Here is a 21118-nt window from a genome sequence, read left to right on the forward strand (position 1 = left end):
AACAGCTTCGCTGCTGCATCAGAAACCTCGGGCTCAGGTCTGGGGCAACGCCTGCGGTTGCGTGGGGTGCAGGCCCACAAGGACAGAGCCGACACGTTCCACAGGTAACAAGGGCCTCATGACCTACACAGTTCATTCTCCTGCCTGTTCTTAAGGACCATGGTATTGGCGATTCGTTTAATTGCTACTTTTGAACTAAAGTCCATGTGAGGTTGGGCTGTGCTGGGCTACCTCAGAAGAGGAGGGAGAAAAATTGAACTTGGTTCCTCCCTTTTGTGGCTTTAGAAGGAATCAAGGAGCTAGCAAGAAAAGCGATCTGGAGAAGTTGTAAAATGCAGTTCACAGTATGTTCAAAAGTTTGGGGTTTTTTCTTTCCCTCCTCTTCCCCAATGGTCTTAAAATGTCTTTTTAAAGTTAAATCTGAGCCACCACATTAGCTACTCCTAGTAGAACACAGAGCCAGATAAAAAGACTGAAAGGTCTACATGACAATTTTAGCAAAAAAGCTGGGAATGTAAAGTGACACTAAAATAATACCGGAGAGTTGGAAATACACCTGTGTTTTCAAAGGGCTAATGGGAACTCTGACAGTGCAGAATGTGCGTTCAGTACAAAAGTACTCTGGGCCCAATCTGTATTTTTGCATAGAGACACCTCAAGCATATGATTTGTCTTAAGCTAAAGGCACTTGACTATTGCATCTTGTTTAAGCGACATCTGAGCAGGCCTGTGGAACACAGTTCAGACTCACAGGTGCAATGTACATGTTCCCTTTGGTATCGTCTCTCCCAACCACAGCAACATATTGTGGCTGCAGATTCTTGCAGCAGCTCTGTCCTGCCACTAGAATAAGCAGTAAGAGAGGGATTAAAAAAAAATAGATATATAAAATCCGGTGAAAACTAGGACAACTTCTAGAAGCATCCTAAGTGAGTTTTTAAGCATGGGCTTTCTCTTTGTGGGATAAGCAATACTGCTGGTATTCCAGTTATTTCCAGGTTACCAGAAAGATGAGCGTATTTGTTTCTGCCTTCTCCCCCCCAGTGTATGAGAAACCTCTCTCAGCACATTTCTAACCCAGGAGCATCACGGGTAACAGCAGCCTTGGGAGGAAAGGCAGGACAAGTAAAGGCTGGATCTGAAGGATAAATCAGCAATAAATATGAATCGGTGTCTTGAACAAATGCATTAAAGACTCAAGTACAAGAAGTGAGTTTTGCAGTAGTGATGTAAGCCCCTACTGTCATAGCGCTGTTTGAACATTTATCAGCTGTCCAGAAGAAGCTATGGTCCAACTTTTGCATACACATAGGTCTTCAATTTAACTTAGGCTATTACTTACACCACTGACTTACATACTCAACAGCTGTACAGATTTGTAATGGTAACGTTAATACACAACATTGTAGTTCCTGAGAAAAAGTTCTGGCAGGCAAGCCATTTACATAAAATATGAAGTATGGAAGCCCTATCAGGCTTGACTGCAAACCTTTCATATTATGCAAGGAAATAAACCCAGGCTTACAAGATCTGCTCATGTGCATTAATTTTGAAGATCAAGACTTACAAGAGTGGCTTTTTCTTTGGCTATTTGTTTTTGCTCTTCTAATTTCAACTTTTCACTCAGAGTGTCGTTTTCACATTTTAATTCATTGATTTTTTTCTGAAATGAAAAGATAGGTTATAGTTAGGCCCAGAATTCGGTACGTATCTCCAGACTGAGTTTTAAGTTTTAGACTTTTGCAATGACCCCAACCCTTAACAGACCTCTAGCAGTTCCTGCTTCTCTTTAAAGGAATCTTCAAGCAACTTCCTTTCAGATTCATGGGCACTCTTGAGCTCTGAAACAAGTTATTTTTCCAGATTTTTAATACTGTGTAAGACATGAATTCCTTTTGAAAAGCATCAGCAAGAAAATCCAGCCAGTAGACATATGCAGAGTCAGTGACAACACGGAAAGAACATTTATCATCAACTGATCCAAAGCATGTGCAAAGTATCAGATTTATTGCTGCTTCAGATTTGTTGACTGTCGCTTTACAGATCTGTTTCATTAGTTGACTGTCAATTTTGAAAGCATTCACCTACATGCAACAAATGGATGAACTGAGCATGAACCACATCTGATAAAAGCTGAGTTTATGAAGGGAAACACAGCAAAACCTGAAACTTTTGTCTTCCACAAGCTTCTAGAAAAACATTTTCTTTCCTACATGGAGATGTCATGCAGAGGAGTTTGTTCATTGATTGCAGTGGAAGCATCACCAGTTTTGATGACACAAAAGTATCACTGGAAACTTGTCTATCAAGTGGAGTTGGAGGGAGGATAGAAATCATCATCAATGAAATGGCATTGCATCCAATTGATTTTAAACTGAGCACACTCACCACCCCTTTCCTAAAAAAAACATCTTTTCCCCAGTATCCTGTGAGCAGCATAGACTATTTCTCAACATTCCCACGTCAGTCTGGAAAGGACACAACGCTGTTTATCCTCAATTTCAATTTTGAGATGCTCCTTATAGAACTAGAGGGGTGGGAGCAATTACTCATTAATGAGATTTTGAGGGCAGACTGCAATTCAGACATCTTATACCAAAAGAGTCATCTCCGCTCTTAAATTTTCATTCAACTACAATGGGATCACGGTTATTTCTGTATGTAAAATGAGACTTGTTCAGTTCTAAAAGGAGGAGTTCAGCCAACATTTTTAAAGACAGCCGACTGCCAAGAACAATGAAGTGGACATACTGATGAAAAAGCTCGACTATGTTTGTTTGTGACTACCAGTGCTATTGCATATGTACTTGAATACAGAAATACTTGCCTGAAAATGAGGACTCAAACTCCTTTTTCAGCTCCTCTACTTTTTCAGAGTGGCTGTTTTCGAGTTCCAGCTTGAAGTTTTCATGTGTGATATTTAAGTTGTCCACCTGCAACATGACAACATGGTGGGTCTTCCCCCCCTTTACGTGTGTCAACTTAACCCTTGTTTAAAGCATTGTTCCAATGGCTTTGCACAGTATGTTGAGCACATTTTAAATGGTCTGGGTAGCACTTAACAGATGGCACAGGAGAAGCTGAGCCACATACAACACTTAATAGATGAGAACTATGCCTTACAGTTTGGCACTACCAACAGGATGATATACGCGTGTCACACACATGGAGTTGTTGCAAAGCAAGATCACAAGCCAGGTATGTTTCTGTAAATCTTAACACTCAAGCTGCCACCACAAATATCCAGTGGAACTCTAGAAGTTATTGAAATTTGCAGAACACAAGGTATTTTCACCACATTTAAACATAACCTTATGTTCTGGACAGCTTACTGTAGTAGTATTTTTATAGTTGCAACGAATTGGAGTTTCACATTAGATAAAATAACTCCATTATTAGCAAAAGCCAGGATCCTCTGAAGGCTTATTTGTAGCAGAAAACAACTGCTAGAGAGCATTTCTACTGTGAATGTTACAAACCTGCTCCTGGAGTTGCACTTTGTATTTTTCAGCTTCTTCAATGCAAATACTTTGGAGTTTCTCACATTCTGCAGTGTAAAACTGTTTAAGCCTCTCCTCCAGCTCAGCTAAATCATTGTGATGTTGCTGGTTTAACTTCTGCAAAAACCCTTCATAAGCAACTTGCAGTTCATTCCTGTCTCTCTCCAATTTCTCACAAGCTGCAGAAGTGGTTACTGAAGATGTCAAAAGAAAAAAGTAATTGGATCAAGTTCAACACTAATTTCACCTTCTTCTTTTTTACAGTTATTAAAGATAGCAAATACTCTGCACAGCAATTATACAAAGACAAATATAATTTATCCATGAAGTGAGCATCGCTTCCAAGGGCACATGAAAAGATCTTTGCAAAAAATACTGAATTCAATGTTTCTTATGCTGAGAATTAATTGAATCTAGTTAAGCCAGGAACCTATATTGAAAGCACAAGTGTGACAGTTTGTCATGACACAGAAGAATGAACGTCGCGAGAGACAATGAAGTGCTCCGATAAAAATAAATAAATAAATAAATTAGATCTGCTACTTCACCTAATTTGATCCCATTTCGTAGCATACTTGTCAGTCATTCACTTTTTGATATATAAACCACTTAGCTAAATTTGAAAGTCTTAATATCCTGAAAACCATTCAACATGTTACACTGACATATGCAGCAGAGAAGTAATTCTAGCCTGACACGGACCGCGTGACAGAGAATGCCAATCTGAAACATACTGCTAATATGCATATGCCCAAGATATTTAAATATGCAAGATACAGAATAGTTTCAGGCAGAAAGTGCAGAGTATTAACAAAACAGAGAAATGCTGTGTAATTTTCTTCGTATTAACACAGATCAGCTAAGAAGACTGCCTAGGTTTGTCTCCCCGTATTTACAGCTGATTAAAAGGCAAAACAGAAGTTAGTAACTTGTACTTTTGAGTTTGAAATTTAGCATTCCCAGCTCCAGGCAGACAGGCCTGAATAGGGAGAGTCATTTTCCTACTGTTAGTAGGACTGGAGCAAGCACCGTACGCAGTTCCAGCTTCATCAAAGGCCTGGCAGCAAGCTGAAACAGGACTTTAACACAAACCTGTGGTCGCTGACCTTAAGCGAAATGGCTTCTATACAGACTCTAGTGCTTTGGTTTGAAATAGATCAGTCAGATGAGTGTCTACTTAAGAGAAAAATCAACTAAAACCTTAATTTGATCTTCAGTCAAATACAGGAGAAGTCATGCATACATACACTTCATAGCAGCTTGGCACACTGCCCAAATGGTATAAACTCTATGTAAAAGTCTGGGGAGATTCAAGGACTTTTGCACAGGCAGTATAGGAAATTCTCGTCACAGCTGTACGTTAGAGCCTTAAGATATATAAATTACAGTATCTTCAAGGACTGATTCCCCAAGCAATACTGGGTTTGGCTCTAGGGGAAGTTGCCTGCCCCAGCACGGTGCCTCAGGTCAGGTGCATGTTGGATCCCCTCTTTACTACAGCTCATGAAGACCAAGTGAGTAACTTGATGAACGATACTGCCACTCTCTTTTAAGGAAACTAAAGGAGTCTTGGCCCTGCTGCCATCGCTTGGAACCTGTAGCTGAACCAGAAAGTTTAAGAGAGTGAGCTGCACTGCATGTGAATCACTGGCATGTCGGTCTACCTGAATTAAACAGCGGGCTTAGCTCTGCGCTAGGTCTGTGTGAACGACCTGCTGATGAGGACAGATTTAAGCCAAGCTGTTCATCCCATGACTAGCAGCAATGCAACTAAAGGCTCAACTGAAACATACCACAACATTCTCTGCCACCCAAGCAGATTTCAGTTTTCTAAACTTCCTATACCACCACCAAGAAAGGTTATTATTTCTCTGTTCCTTCCACAAACTTCTATTATAACTGCTGCCTTTGGGGAAAAAAAAATATGGGAAAATCGGCATTCATGCTTCTATCACATTGCATTGGCATAAAGTCATTGAATATATATGCTCTGCACTGTCGCGTTTTAGGGAATGAGGAAATACCACAGGTAGAAGACACTTTTTTTATAATGCAAAGAGTCGGGCAGCAAGCCGAACAGAGCAATTACACAGCCAACCACATGCAGAACGGATCTGACCACCTACAGCACAGTGTGAGGGATATAGCTGAGGCAGGCAACTCACATGCCTCATTTGCAATAACTAGCAAAATGCTTCAAATGATCCACTTCCCTTAAAACCAACAGAGGAAGAAGCAAGCATCCAATTCTTTCTTTGTAAGGCCAGAGCCATTCATTTGCCTCCATTTAGCGAAAAAAATATGCTGCCTATCATTGCCTTATCTTTAAATGTCAGCACGCACAACTTAAGATGATGCAAAACACTTCAAAAAAAAAAAAAGCAAAAGCAAACCACACCTTTGTCAAAGAAGATAAACACATCAGTTCTCGTTCGGCCAGTTTGCAATTCAGATTTATGAGAAGACTAATGTTACGAAGGCAAACAAAATCTTTTAAAACTTGCATTGGCAGTTGGATTCCGTGTTACCTTGAAGGTAATGTCTGGCCTCCACAACACTAGAGACTGCAATGCTTCCTTGCAGACTGCAAGCCTGATTTGAATCCCTGCCATCCAGACAAGGAGCAGAACCACGAACTGGGAGTGAGCTCCCAGTATCATGGTGGTGCAAGCAAATGTGTGTGTGAAGCTTCAGCAAAAGCACGAACTGAAGAATTGTCAATGTGAAATTATGAGAAGTCCTGTAAACCAAAGTTTGTCCCCATACTTGAAATTACAACGTCTGCAGCAAGTGTTTTGCACAGCCCTCTCTACCTCCAGACAAATCATGTATTTTATGACTGTACACTGCCTTGTTTAGGAAAGGGACAAGTCATGAAAAAGGCAACTAATTCCTTAGTTTGGCCATCCACTGCAAGGTTGATGCTGCAAAACTCCTGACTAACCAAACTTGATGGCTACTCAACCAAAGAGTTTTCTCATTGAACTGTTCCTTAATTTTGAAGAAAAATCTATAACTGAAATATGTGCTCTTCCAGTACCACACACAAAATCTCAGTTTCAACTTCTCACCCACTTCAGAGACACCCGAAAGGCATGCTGCCCAGGTTTTGTATACAGCTGCTGTGCTTCCCTTCCCTTCTTAGAGCACTCCCCTCCACATTTCCACATCTTTATTATGCCAAACGTTATAACAGACGACAGACCAAGAGACAAATGGTCTGACAGCATCTGGGAGAAAAATCAAGCCAGAGAGATGAAAAGATGAACTATCCATTGTCTATTAAGTTTGTTCAAGTGGATCATCTGTACGCTGAACAGTTTAAAGCTTTAGGGATAGAGCATACAGAATGCTGTACTTGGCAGCCAGAAGTAAGATTTATTTTTGTCAAATATCAAAGCCATTAATCTTTTTCCCCCATTTGGTTGTCCCAGACCCTCCTCCCAATCATACAACACTGTCTCTCTGTGTATTACTACAGCAGGGAGCAAGACGAATCTGTATTTCTAGGCTTCTTAACACCTGTTTATTACAAATGAAGGGCCTGGTTCTTTTGGACAGAACCATGACCCTGGCAATCATGGGAAGTTTCTGAGATTCAGTAACAGCATATCTCTAGATCAAAAATGCTGGTTTTGACATGTAAAAATAACATTCATCTGTAGTAATGGCCACTTGCATCTTGGGTATTTCACTGCAAAGCTCTGTATGTGCCAAAAGGATAAAATAAATGCCTGCAGGAGAGAAGTGTGGAGAACCAGGCACATGGCAACTCCCTGCAATAGTGTAAAACAGCAGCAGATCCAAACCACGTCAACAGTAGCACCAGCTGAAGAAGAGGACTACCAAAGTTGCCTTAGATTTCTTGGGGATGCTATTTCATGTTTTCACTAAAAGTAGCCAAGAGATAAGACCTCAGAACTGTGCAGTACCTTCTTCTTAAAAAAACTGTTTCTTCTTATTCTAATTATGAATCAACTCATGATCCAATTCAGTCCTTATGGCTAAACTGCTGACATAAAACATTTTTCAACTTGCATTCCCCTAAAAGTCACCATAACCATAGCTTTAGAAGATAAAGCACATTGGATTTTTCTATTATTTTTTATTTTGTATTCCTGAATTAAATTGTTTTGAAACAACAGTTATCTTCATAAAATTGTCTAGGTCACTCACTGGTCTAGTTATGATTTATGAAAAGCCACTAGACTGTCTGAAATTTTGAAACACAGGTCACTAGGACAGTAAACTAGCAGCATTTTGATAGATGTGGGGGATGTGAAAAGGGGGTAATTACCAGAAAACACCGGTTATTTAGCACAGTGTAATGTCACAGCACATAACACATTATTGCTCTAATTTTGTATTTCACAATGCAAGATCTATTGTATATGCTCCATTGATTGTTAAGTCTACTGTAGAAACAAAGGCTCGTTTCCTTCTCCATATATTTTTTTAATTGTTCTCTAAAATTAATTTGTGGTTTTGGCAGATTCTCAATATTAGAAATTCTTCTACCGAGACACGCTTTCAAGTTTATGACCAAATTTCTTTAGGTGTTGCTTCTATAATGGGACTAGTGGTACAGGACTTTAAGCCACGTTTCGTATTTTTGTACTTGGGCAAATTGAAACAAGGCACGTAGGCCAAAAAAAGCACGCTTTGAGCTACACGGCAGTGGGTACGGTCCAATACGTACGTGAAGCATTCACATACCAGCCAGGAGGTAAGTTTCTGTCCTCTAACGCTGAAAACACTACAGTGTCAGCAGGCAGGCAAGCTGACAGATCGTGGCAAGTTAGGCCCTGCCTCAAATAATGGATAGAAATGCCTACCTACAGTGAAGTATTTTTAAGGAACACCAAAACCTGAAAACCAAAATCGCATTCACTCCGTCTGTCCATAAAAAAACCAAGTCTTTTTTTTAATCCAAACCTCCAAAACTTTCAAAGGTCATTTATTAATACAAAAATGGCACGAAGGGATTTTGAGGAAATAATTGTCTATTGACTGCAATACAGCAAATGGCAGGGAAAGAGAGGGGTTCGGCATGTGGCTGGCTGTACAGGACACAAGCCTTTGTAGCCCACTGAAAAAGGCTCACGAATGGCAATTTCCAAAGGGCCAAGGCAGGCACAGGCTGAGTCAGCTTTGCACCTGCTGTTTTTGTAGCAGGACTGAGCTGGATCACATCCAGCATGGTTGCAAAGAGGCTCCAAAACAATTTGGAGTGCAATTAATTGAGAGGACTAGTTTCATACCTCTCAAGAAACATGCAGCTCTTGCAATTTCTACTTACATAATTAAAGCAGTAACCAGCAATAATTTATACACTTGCTTGCATCTTAATAAGAAGGGAAACAGGTGACAAACAGAACATCTGTACCTGCTCCAGGCTCCCAGAACTAAGTCATTTACATTCCAACCACAAAGTTTAGTTTTTGTGGCTGGAGATTTTAAAGGAAACCCAAGTTCAGAACCCCACTGTTAATGAGTTCGAACTCCTTTGGAAAGGCCCATCCCCAAACACATTACCATTGCTAATCCTCGCACGCATCTCCAGCTACCAAGAGCAGAAGCAGTGTCTGGTAGCCATCCACCCCACGCCGCTGCCTGCCAAAGGCAGGTTCTGGGATTGTAATGCATGTTTACACTATGAGACAAAGTTATTCTGATAGAAAGGGTCATACAAAATAACCCAGCAAAACGGACCATTTGGTTTTGCAAGGTAAATCAAGGAGCTTAGGAGCATGCAGAATTAAACTTCAAAGCAAGAAACTGAAGAGTCCAAACTGTGCAGGGTGCAAGCTGCAGCAGACCTCAGGTTCCTCTCAAACTTGGCACATGCAGGGCACAGACTACACCAAGCTGGGCACACCTGGTTCCTCTTCCTAGACTGCCTGTTCCCAAACTGCAAACCAACAGGCAGCAAAACCAGGGCAGCTGGGACTCCACGGAACATGTACACATGTCCACATGGCCAAAAAAAGATTCAAACCACACTTAACTTTCTGAGCCAATCTATGCCTAGCTCATACTGTCAATCAAAATTTGCAGTACTTATATCAAAATATCCATGGAAATCTTAAGTTCAGCTATGCCCATGTAACAGCGGGAACAGAAAGCTGACTAGCAGGTGTGTATTTAAACAGATCTTTTTCAGCTAAAGGTACTGTCAGACAAATGCTTTTCTCACACCTTGTCAACAAATGAGGTCTGGCTGGGTTAATTCATTTATTTAACTTAAAAAAAAAACAACCACAAACACAAAACCACCAATTTTTTTAAAGCTAGACAGAATTGAACACCTGTGCAGTTTTTCATTTCTGTGATTAAATCCACTCCCTTTACATGCCGAAGAGAGAAGTACAGACAAGCTAGATGTGTGACATGATTAAGACAAAGGAACAGCTTCACCGAAGCCATGGCCTGGAAACCTTACAAAGGGAAGCATGCCCTAGGCTGCCATTCAGATGCTCCTGCGGAGCTGACCCAGTAAGATCAGCTCCCTGAGAAGAACAGCCGATGACCTCGTCCAGCAGCACACCAGCCAGAATGCCTGGCTGACAGCTCTGTGCGCTCAGGCATCACAGATCCATCAAGCCTAGTTGCATTTGAAGTTTTTTCTAGTTACCAACCTACTGAATGGCATATTCTTGCAATGGGTGTCCCACATATGAGCTCAGAAGGCTGTTAATCAAAGCAGAAAGTTAACAAGGTTGTGGGAAGCTCATTTAAGAATGAGGCACCCTTAGAAAGACACCTTAAAAGGGCACCCTTTTATTAAATCAACAACAAAAAAACAACAAAAAGCCCAAACCAAACCAACAACAACAGTAACAAAACCCACAAAATCAAAAAATTCCCCAAACCCAAGAAGTGGTAATGAGCAAAAGTGCTGGCTAGCTTTTGGTCTGCCCATCTAACCCGGATTTTTCATTTTCTCTGTATGTGATAAACAGAGTACCTAGGGTGATAAAGGAAAAATACTACTAAAGATGGAAGCAGATGGAAGAGTAGGGACCTTGCCCTGGAAGCAATCCTTCTGAAGTCATTTTCATGGTTAAAAAAAAGGGTTTGCCCAGAAAATCCCATCTATGTACTTACAAAAATAAGTAAGTCTGGTTCGTAATGTTTGTAACACAACTTTGCAGGAATGCAAGATGCCCATTTCCACACTGAGACCCTAGTTTTGTTGTTGTCACTTTAGGGTGCCGGCTGCCGCTGATGGGGGACACAACCCTCCACTGCTGCTCCTTCCCCTTTCTCTGCTCCGGTACCAGTGTTCCTTCAGCCACACGCCAAGCCAGGCCCGGCAGCCTGGGCAAAAGAGCACTTCAAGCCACTAGTTTTCGGCTGGCTCGGGTCCCCCCACAGCTCACCCAAGGCTCACCACACGGCTGGCTGGGAGGCAGCGGGCACAAGGCAGGACAGAGGATGACTAGGGCAGAGGAAGGCCAGGCTCTTTCAAAGCAAGCCACTCCTGAGACCTGCCTTCAACAACTACAAAACCACAACCCAGGTGCTTCCTACATTCAGTAAAAAGGATGAAAGCTGCAGCTTCATAGATGCCAGGCTGCACCAAGCCACAGAAAAGCCTCAGCTTTTTAGTACTAAGCTTCCAAGAAAGAGCTACACGTTTCTGGGATGTCTTTGGTACTCTTGTCTGTCTATCTAAGCTCCAAGGCTTTCCCTGCTTGTGATACTCCCCATTCACACATTTGCAATTTTATGCAGCATCAAATAAGGCTCCCAGAAAGCTGCATTTTAACACAACCCTCTAGACTGGACAACAGTAATAGTGACAAGTCAAGCAGCTGTGCTCTGTTGCTTCAGCTGGGGGGACAGGGAAACCCCTCCCTCCCCACCGCACTTCCAACTGATTATGCCAGGGGATGCCTGCCTTATTAATCAGCACTATAAAATAAATCTGAACATCACATGCACCACCTGCACATAACAAGACTTGCATTCACACTCAAGTTTGGCTGAGACAGCACCCAACTACCAAAGCATGAAAATAAACATTCTCAACTTTTCAGTAAGTGCCATATCTGAAACTGTTCCACATGTATTACCTCTGCTTTCAAAGCTTTTTAATTTTTTTTAAAGGGGCCTCATCATAACAGAAATGTGCTTTTATAAAATGCTAGCTTCACTTTCAAGTGCTATCATTTTCAATCCAATGACTTTTCGCACTCCACAAGATGATTCTGCTTTGAGTTCAAATTACATGGCATTACCATTAAACACAGTTAAATCAAGCTTCAAAGTTGGCAAAACCAGAACCTGTACATTATAGCTTGATTTCATATTTTAGCTGTCCGCTACGATGAGTTCAAAAATTTAATCTCATTAGCCTGATGGCATTTCCTTCTGTTAATTTGACACTCATTCACCTACAAGCCATTAAAACAAAACGCAGATTTTGCACAGTGTATTTCATAGGTTTATGGATTTTTGCCAGTCTCTAGAAAACAGCATACAAATAAATTAAATTAGGGATCAACAGAAGTATATGTACTGTCAGCCATCCTCCCTTTTTTAAGAAAGTGAGTGCTTTGGTCATCAGACACATGTTTTGTGAGGAGGCCCTGCTAGGCACGCTAGATCAGTGCCAGGAATTTGGTGAACCTGGGGTCACACTGTCAGGGCTCCAGAGAAATAGAGCGATTAAAGCATCTCAGCAGAATTCAGTCAGGGAATTAAATGACTGCCATTACAATACCACAGCATCTGTCTTTCTGCAAATCTGTTTTGCTGCATTTCTGTTCTCATGAAAAATACAAAAAAAAAAAAGTTCTTACCTAGTTCTCCTCGAAGGTTAACTAGTTCTTGAGATAACGCTTTACGCTGTTTCAGTGCTTCCTCCCTCTGCAGAGGAAATAAAAAACAAACAAACCCAAACATTTGGTTACTAGTGATCCGAGCAGGGCACCTTCCAATAATTAACTTACATGTGTTCCGTAGGAAAACAAGAGGCAGGAGCAAGCAAGAAGCCAAGATATGAATCATTTAGGATAACAGTTCTGCTGTTACAAAACACACAGATGTTCTTCTGTTGTTAAGGAAGTTTTACTTTAAAACAAAGAATAGCTTTTTCCAGGATAACACTGCAATTAAAATCCTACTTTACAGCAATTAATTATATATTTTATGATGGGTGTAGCAATGCAAGTCTCCAGAACAAATCAACCGATAGCTGTCAAGGGCACAAAAGTATGGTATATATGCGAGAGGCGCATACATTAAATATTTATCTTAAGCTTACTTAAACACAAAACCAAAAACTTTGCTAAACGCTCAGCCTTCCACGAAGAAATGGCACAGCCCTGTCCAAAGTTGAACCCAACCCACCCCACTGCTCATAGGTCTTAAGATAGATAACGTGTCTCATACTTGAGAGAATCGTAACAAACGCGTGCTCAAAACGGGCAGAAGCACCCATCTCCCCGCTCTGCCTAGCGGCTGTGCCTCAGCCAGGGGAGGGCGGCCAGCCAGGCCCCTCTGCCCCCAGACCTGCCCCCCAGGTTGATGCGCAGCATGGCCACAGCACAGCTGTTCCCGTGGCTCAGCCGGCGGCACATCACAGCCGTGGCCGCAGCACGGAGGTGACAAGGTCCAGGCTGCCCACTGCCAGGGCGCCTTCGCCTCGCTCCGGCCAACCTCTTGTCCGGCTCCCTGCCATCAGAAAAGCCCTGCAAAACAAACACTCATTACCCTTGCTGCAGCACACCGAGAATAGAGGCACAGTTTGCTGCTAGAGCAGCCCATCTTCCAGCCGCGGCAGCCCCCCGCTCAGCCCCCCGGCACTCATCGGCGACGCACAGGTGGTGGCACGGCGAGCGCAAGGCTGGACCTTGCCTCTGCAGGTTATCCTGCTTCCAGCGATCGCTCCGACAGCGGCAGATACTGCAGCTTCTGCAATTGGCACAAGCAGCCAGCGATTACTTAAAGCCACAGCCCTTCTTTTATGAAAGGCAAGCCCCAGACATTAGACCGATCAATCTCCGCTTGCTCAAATGGCAGCCGGCATCGCACAGGGAACACTGGCCTTCTCCGCGGGTAATACAGTTTATTTTCAGCCGTTTCGAGCTTGCTGTATGGTGCTTTCACACTTTGTTTGTTGATGCAAAAATAAGCCATGGGAGCCCTGAGCTGAATGGGAGAGGCAGAGATACAGCAGCTTTGCTGCTGTCAGTGCCCAGGGTTACGCTCACAGCCCCCTGCACAAGCGGAGAGGGAGAAACGCACTTTGCATGCTTCTCCTTCAGCTAGGATACATTAGGGAAAATAAAAATAAAAATGCACTGGCCCAAAAATCACGTAAGACTTCCCCACAACTGACCACAGCAAATGAGTTCGCATACTGGCAGGGCCACACCTGCACCTGGTTTTCCCCAGGGAAAACCTCACCTTACAGCAGATTCCCAGTTTGCCCCTGCTTCCTCACCGCAGCCTGACCCCAGGCTAACACTTTAAGTGCACCCTGTCCTGGACGTAGGGAATGCTCACTGCATGCCTGCACAACAAATAAAGCACTAAAATACACCATTCTTTAGAAAACAGAGGGAATGGGTACCCAGGAACAAGGCACAAGACTAATCAAAACGAGTAATTTTTATGCTGTACGCCCTCATTTGCTGCAACTTATAGGAAATTGTTCTGCAGCTGAAAAGCATAGTTAGAAGAAAGGGCCAGCCATTTACTACAAATATTTGTATTTTTGACCTTGCATGGGAAAAATCCTCTTTCAATCACTACAGTTTGAGCAGTTATTTGGACAGGGACACACTGGTAGGGGTATTAAGTAGCTGTGTTGCAGTTTTACATTAAGCACTTAGAAGCTTTTTACAGTGACAGCGGGCTAAGATTGAAAGCCACGCCTCGCCCTCCACAATAAATTCTCAGGAGAGCAGACAGCTCAGTTATTGAAAGGCTCGCCCTGTTCTTCCCTGCTTCCCCGGTCAGGAAGGAGAGATGACTCATCTTGCTCCTGTTCAACACCAGTTTCTGCTATGGACACTGCATCCAATGATGAAAACAGGAATGCCGCAGTCAGTTATTTGACCTGCATCCTAGCACTCTGGGACACAACCACATAGTGGATTTGCAAGCAAATTAACCACCAAAGCACTTTTTTTTTTTTTTCCCCTCATGCTGAGGGCTCCTGATGGGATTTTCCAAAGCTTTTACAGGAACTTTTTTCATTACTAAATTAGTGTACAAACACACTTAGGAGATATTTTTTTTTTTTTAATGTGCCCCCTCCCCTCGGTTTGCATATTCATTTTTTGTTTGTTCTAATTATCAAAGAGTCATCCCTGAACCTGATTTCTTCCAGCCCATGCTGTTAGTAAAACTTCTCAAATTTTTCCCCCTCAGCCTAGTGGTGGCCTACCCCTTTGGAAATGCTAATGTTCTTGGTTAGCGTTTCCAAAAGACCTGCTTCATGGTCCGCCCGCACATTCTGTATTTGTTTTTCGTTAAAGCAATTTGATGAGAAAAGGACATGAGATCAGAATATACTAAGAACTGATGGAGGCCGAGACTAAAACCCCAAAACAGAATAGCACTGCCTTACCAATTTTTTTGAAATGTTTCTTATTTTCTGCTGCTCTTAAGCCCTTTTGCTTTTTATTGGTGCTGCTTAACCTTGTGCCTCAACCTCCAGCTCGTCCATTCATAGTTTCGTAAATCAAGAAATTCAGACAGACAGACTTGTATCATCACCCCTGTTAATGTATGCAGAGAAAGTTAGCCACGTAAACTGCCAGCCTAAAATAAGAAGCTGCTCATACGGTTAAGCAGTCACACAAAGTAGTCAGACTGACTAGCAGTTAATTTAACACACCGAGTTCTGAGACAACTGAAGCTCCAGCTACAGGAGTCTCCCCAAAAAAACACACGAAAGTTCCCAAGGCCTGAAACCAAAGTGCAGTGAAATACCAAAGACCACTTAAATAATCCAGGAAAATCCATCTTCAGTATTTAAATCAAAAGACAGGTATGCACATGTGTTGGCCTGGAATATCAAGCAACCATCCAGTTTGTGCTCTACGAGATTCTAGTTGAAAAATCAATACCAGAAACTGAAAGAACAGAATCCAGTGGTAGCATACCGGATCAAGCTATTTTGGTGTTGTTCATTTATCCAGCTAAATCTGGCAACAGGGATCATCCTTGATTAGTTGTCAGAGACTCAAAAAGGGTCTTGGTAGCAATTTAAAGCTATTTCTGGCACAATTTATGAGTTTATGCCAAGATCATGTAGATGACTGGGTACCTATTTTTCTTATTTCAAAAGAATCTATTGTAGGTGCACAAGAAATCCATCTGAACTTTAGCCAAAACATTCCTCTGCCACAAACACGGAAGCTGTAGGAAGGAACAAGAACAGAATTTAGAGATAAAAGCTTTGCCGCAGGCAATGAGGGCAGTACACCTCTGCTACTGAAAACTACCAAAAAAACATTTCCCAGTGTAAAGGAAGGAGACTAGGACATTTCTCGTTCTGTGAAAGATTAGGCAGTTGAAAGCTTTTCATACGTTTCGAAAATTTGACGAGAGAGTTCAGGGGGATGTGTGCCCCATAGCAAGGACACTTGGGAAGGTGAGGTAAGCTCCATTACAACTGGACAGAAAAAGATGAGGTCCGAGGTAGGGGCTGGCGAACACGACAGCTTCAAGATGACAAAACCGTGCAACTCAGGAATGGAACTTATTTTACAAAAATTTGTCATTCAGGTTTGTCTTACTGGCAGTTACACAGCCCAGTCATGGGCTTAAGAGTATTCTTCCTGGAAACCAGCTATTTTTGCTGCAGCTTGAGATTCAAACAGACCAGCCTAGGGCTGCTTTAGATACAAACAAGGGTGAAGACACATCGAAGTCTGAACATTTTTCATGGCTCTACTTGAAAAGCAGAAATCTCTACAAAAGTCCACATCCCAGAATGAACAAAAATGACATTTGGACAAGCACGCAAGCAACCAGTCTTCCTGGCTGTGTACCTATACAGAATCTTCATGTGACAGACACAAGATACCAAGAGCTCAAGTTATGAGCAATTCTCAAGCTGGAATGGGTGGGTATTCCTCAAGCATCCCACAGCTTCTTTGCAGATCCCAAACCCAAGAGGATGCAGTTCTATGGCAAAACAGTAACTCTTTATTTCCTTGAGGGACGTGCAACTAGCCAGACTAACTACTTTGGGTTTCCCAGCACAGCCCCTGCTGCTGGCCAGGTGAGGTGGCCCTGCTGCAGGAGGCCCATACTCTGCCTGCAAGTCAAGACTCAGAGCCACAGATAGGCTGTGCTGGGCCAAAAAGCCCTATTCACCTTGTGCATGTTCTTCCTCCGTGTTTAGAGCTACAAGTCCTTCAACGGCTACTTGATGTAAAAGAGCAAACCACGGCAGAAACCAGGTTTCGAGTACACCTGTCCAAACAAGCTAACACTGCCCATCTAGTAATAATTATCAACATGTCACAGTTCACATTTTAAACAAAACGCGTGCTCTTTTGGAATTGTACTGAAGAAAAGAATTCACAAGAACCAATACCACAAAGTTCACATTTATATACCAAAATGTGTTGTTTGTTTAGCTGCTTGACATTAAAAAACAAACAAAAAAGCCACACCAAAAAAACCAACCTACGTCACACCAATATGTATGTGATAAGCTACCTACCACAGTTGCCTAGTCTACCGCATGCAATGTATCTCCTCCTCCATGAGCTCTGTGGCTTTTCAAACTTCTTACCAAGCTTCCATCATTTAACAAAACCCTCTCACTCAATTTTTCATCCTCAGATTAATGTTTCCATATCTTCCTCAAAACTGACTCATGTGAAGTCTTACATCTTCTATCTACTAACAGGTTCAGAAGAAGCATTATGAGCTGCTGGAACCAAAAACATTGCAAAGGAACAGAAACAAACCACTTATTAGGTCAGGAAATCGAGTCATGCGTTGGGACTTCTCCCATGACACAAACATATAACGACCACACTGGAACGTTCCCCTCTTCAGTGCCGGGATGCGATGTGGTCCCTGTCCAGAGAAGGTGGTGAAAGACCCAGCTGATGCTGACACCAAGCACTCCATGGCACGTGGGCAGGCAGCTCTGAGTCTCACGTGAAGGGAAGCAACCGCACGCGTCACGGGCAGAACTGGCAGGTGGAAATGTCTCTGACCTGGAAGGCTGCAGATCAGCCTTCTAGTTTTATCAGCAATACTCTTTCTAAACAAGTAATTTCAAGAGTCGAAACTTAGAGGAGAGCATTAAGTGTTAAATATAAAAACATTGTGATGCTTTATTTAAAAAGCATTTTATTAGACTGGACTAAATAAAATGTATTCAAAGTGCATAAAACAGAAATTCAGCACAACACAGAAGCACTTAAATGTGTTTTACTGTCATATACAGTGCCAAATTAATTTTATTCTGGGAAAGGAAAGCCTAATTTTTGAAAGCCATTTGCTGCCAAACCACAAGCACTTACTTCTAAAATCAAACTTTGAAATAAATACCTTAACATCTTAAAAACACAATAATAAACTATAGTTATTTTCAAGCACTTCCGTAACACGTGTGCTTAGATCTTACAGGAAATTAACTTAGTTTGTACGGAAGAAAAGATTATCATTTAAATATTTTTTAATACTGGCACAATCTTGGTTGTTAGTAGATGTCAGTATAGGATGAGTCTTTCTCATTTGAGGATATAATTCTTCTTACGGGCAAAGCATTAGGAACCGAGTCTACTCCATCCTTGTCCTGCACCAGTCACGAAAAGAAGAGCATCATCATTGGCCATAATGTAGAAATTGAGTCACGTCTTTGCATAAACTCCAGTCACTCATGTGTCATCAGCTACAGCCTGGAGGTAATTATGAAGGGGTAACAAAAGGGCCATTCATATCCGCTTCACAGTATGACATTTGCTTTGATTATTTTGGTCCTTACACGACAATATTTCTACCAGTCCCTGTTCCTTCTTTGTCGGCAAAAGCCAATCCTCTAAATAAATCTTCTAATTAAGAGTCAGCAATTTTAGAAATTTTTTTTTTTAAAACTCACCTGCCCCTGACCCCACTTAAAAAACCCTTGAAATGTCATTTTTTCACATCACTGATGCAAAAGCAAGCTAAATAAATGAGCCAACAAACAGGATTTACACCCTCTGCTCCACGTTTATTTTTGAAAGGAGCAGCAGACTATTACTGCAGTAAAGTGAAAATACCATTAGCCACCTCAAAAATCAATAAATATACAGTGAAATGACTACTTCCAAATTACTCTTGGCCTTGTTAGAGTTGTGCATTGCCTTTTTACCAAATGAAATAACCAATCAGTTTCCACCTTGACTTATTACTTCAAACAGAATTCAGTTAAGCTGCGGAATACAACACTTCTGTGATGAGCTGATAGAGACTCACCGTAATTTCTATTACCTCTCTCATTTGCTAGGCACATCTATGGAGAATCAGTTGCTTACTCCTTGCTGTTTGGTGTGGGAAACACTAAAGCAGAGAACCAGCCAAACGGGATTCCTATGAGTCACTATATAATTAACGTGGATTGTATACTTGCGGGCTCTTTATGCTTTTACAGGCTTTACATGGGATCTTACGCTCATATGGGATCTTTGTTTTCCCATCTAAAAGTGATGTCCACCTTCATGCAATAGCTTTACAAAGATGTAGTAATATGGGCTATTTATTTCTCTGTAACAACCTTTTTTCTACTTTACAGGGTTTCTGAACTCGGAACTCATCACATAGAATGACTCCTTCCTTCCCTGTAAAAATTCCATCTCATAAAAAATTAAGTTTACCCTATCCAAGCAACTACTTATTTTTCGGTATTTACTGATATTATTTTTTTTTGCAGTTCATCTCATCTGACAGTCTCTATCAGACACCATGCAGCTCTGACAAGTTAATGTAACAATTTAAATTCTCACGTCTATAAAATTATAATAATCTTTACAAAAGTTCTTTCAAATGTTAGAATATGAGATCCTATGCTTGAACATAATATTACAGCATTTCTCTACATAATTCCATTTTGAGGCTGTTTAGAATTTCATCTGAAAAGGCAACACAAAACAGAACAGAGAAACAAGAAGCCAAGATGTTATTTTCTTTCTTCGACTAACTGTTCCCTTTAATTTTGATTTTGTAATAGATACATCTTGCTTGCTACTGTCATCAATTCTGCATCTTCTTGACCAGAAGCAGAATGAGGAGAAATAACCAGGCAGTCATGAGAATCAACTTCATGAAAAGCAACACCAGTTTCCCAAACCACCAAATTTGTTTCAAATCAAAAGGTGTCTTTTCTCAAGATACCCTCTGCTAGGAGTAGCTATAGGACAGGACTCCCAATTCTCTCCAGCTGTAACCCATTCTGAATAACCAGGTGTACACAATAAATTGCGTAACTGAGGCGTCTTCTAAAAAGTTACCTCCACCAAAGCCTAGTTTCACAGTAATTAATGGATTAAAATCTTTTCTTGGATGTTAGAGCTCACAAATTGTCAACCTGTTGCCAAAAATATTCTTGTCCATCAGCAGCTACATGTTATAGGGACCCTGAGAATCACTGGAAACTTCCTTGTTTTCAGACGGCTGTCAGATGCAAGCTGCCAGAGCCTAGGTTTCTTTACAGGGGGAAGCTACCGTGTTATTATTCAAATACTCTCCTTTACTGAACAGAATATTTGGATTCCTCAAATTCAAGATACTATCTTCCAACTTCTAAGTGATCTGTGGGTTTTTTTAAACTAAAGAAACACAAAAATTACCTGAATTAAAAATCCTTATTCTCTTTTGTAGAAAGTTACGTCCATATTTTGGGAAGCTAGATTTAAAGAGCAGATACCCTTTGAATGAAAATCCTGAGAACGGGTCAAGTTTGACACTAGGTTCTAGAAAACTTTAAACTTAATTAAGTTTATTTTTTAAAAATATTCTTTTTATAAAAATTATTTAAATAAAAATAATTTAAAAAATATTTTTTTTTTTTTAAATCAATATGCCTGCCAATATATTTTCGATTTATAAGCCAAAAATACTGACTGTTCCAAACCCCTTCCCTCCACTGTAAATGGTTTTGGGTATAGTGATACAATGCATACCTCTGCTCTTTAAGCTAGATATGTATTTCTCACTTGATTAGCATTTTCTGCTGAAATCCCACAAAGGCCAGGACAAATCTTTCCAATACATGTGTCCATGTATTCCAAGATGGAAAAAAACCCCAAACCTCTTTAAAGTGCTAAGAAGTTCCTAAGAAAACTAGTATCTCAGCTTTTACAGTCATCCACGTCAGGAAATGCCAGTTATGGTAACTCATATACTAATGGTTAATTTCTATTTCCACCTAGAAATGCCGAAGCCCGTTTCAGCCACACAATTTCTAGCACATTACTTATGCTGCTTCCTGTGCCACGTTCAGAATTAGTGGTATGTTAATGTCACGTTAATGGCAAGGCCCTACGGCCTCTCATATGGCATTTCCCCCCATGAAGGAAACTTCTTGAAGATGTCACCACAATCATTCCCAAATGAAGTTTGTACTGTAAATACCAGTCTTCCTGGTATCCATC

At 41.3% G+C, this 21118-nt stretch overlaps 1 protein-coding gene across 3 annotated transcripts in view; it reads right to left on the reverse strand.

Annotated features, from left to right (window-relative positions):
* Positions 1–267: 267 nt before the first annotated feature.
* MTUS1 (microtubule associated scaffold protein 1) overlaps positions 268–21118 on the reverse strand; it is a 128144-nt gene continuing 107293 nt past the window's right edge. For all 3 annotated transcript variants that reach the window (XM_080389324.1, XM_080389323.1, XM_080389325.1), the window contains 4 exons: positions 12308–12374; positions 3480–3694; positions 1768–2933; positions 268–1663 (listed from right to left, as the gene is read on the reverse strand). In XM_080389324.1, coding sequence (XP_080245450.1) covers positions 2793–2933; positions 3480–3694; positions 12308–12374 — 423 coding nt within the window. In that variant the 3' untranslated portion in view covers positions 268–1663; positions 1768–2792. The remainder of the gene's footprint in view (positions 1664–1767; positions 2934–3479; positions 3695–12307; positions 12375–21118) is intronic.

This window comes from Falco punctatus (genome assembly GCF_963210335.1).
Source record: "Falco punctatus genome assembly, chromosome: 1".
In the NCBI taxonomy this organism is placed as follows: Eukaryota; Metazoa; Chordata; class Aves; order Falconiformes; family Falconidae; genus Falco; species Falco punctatus.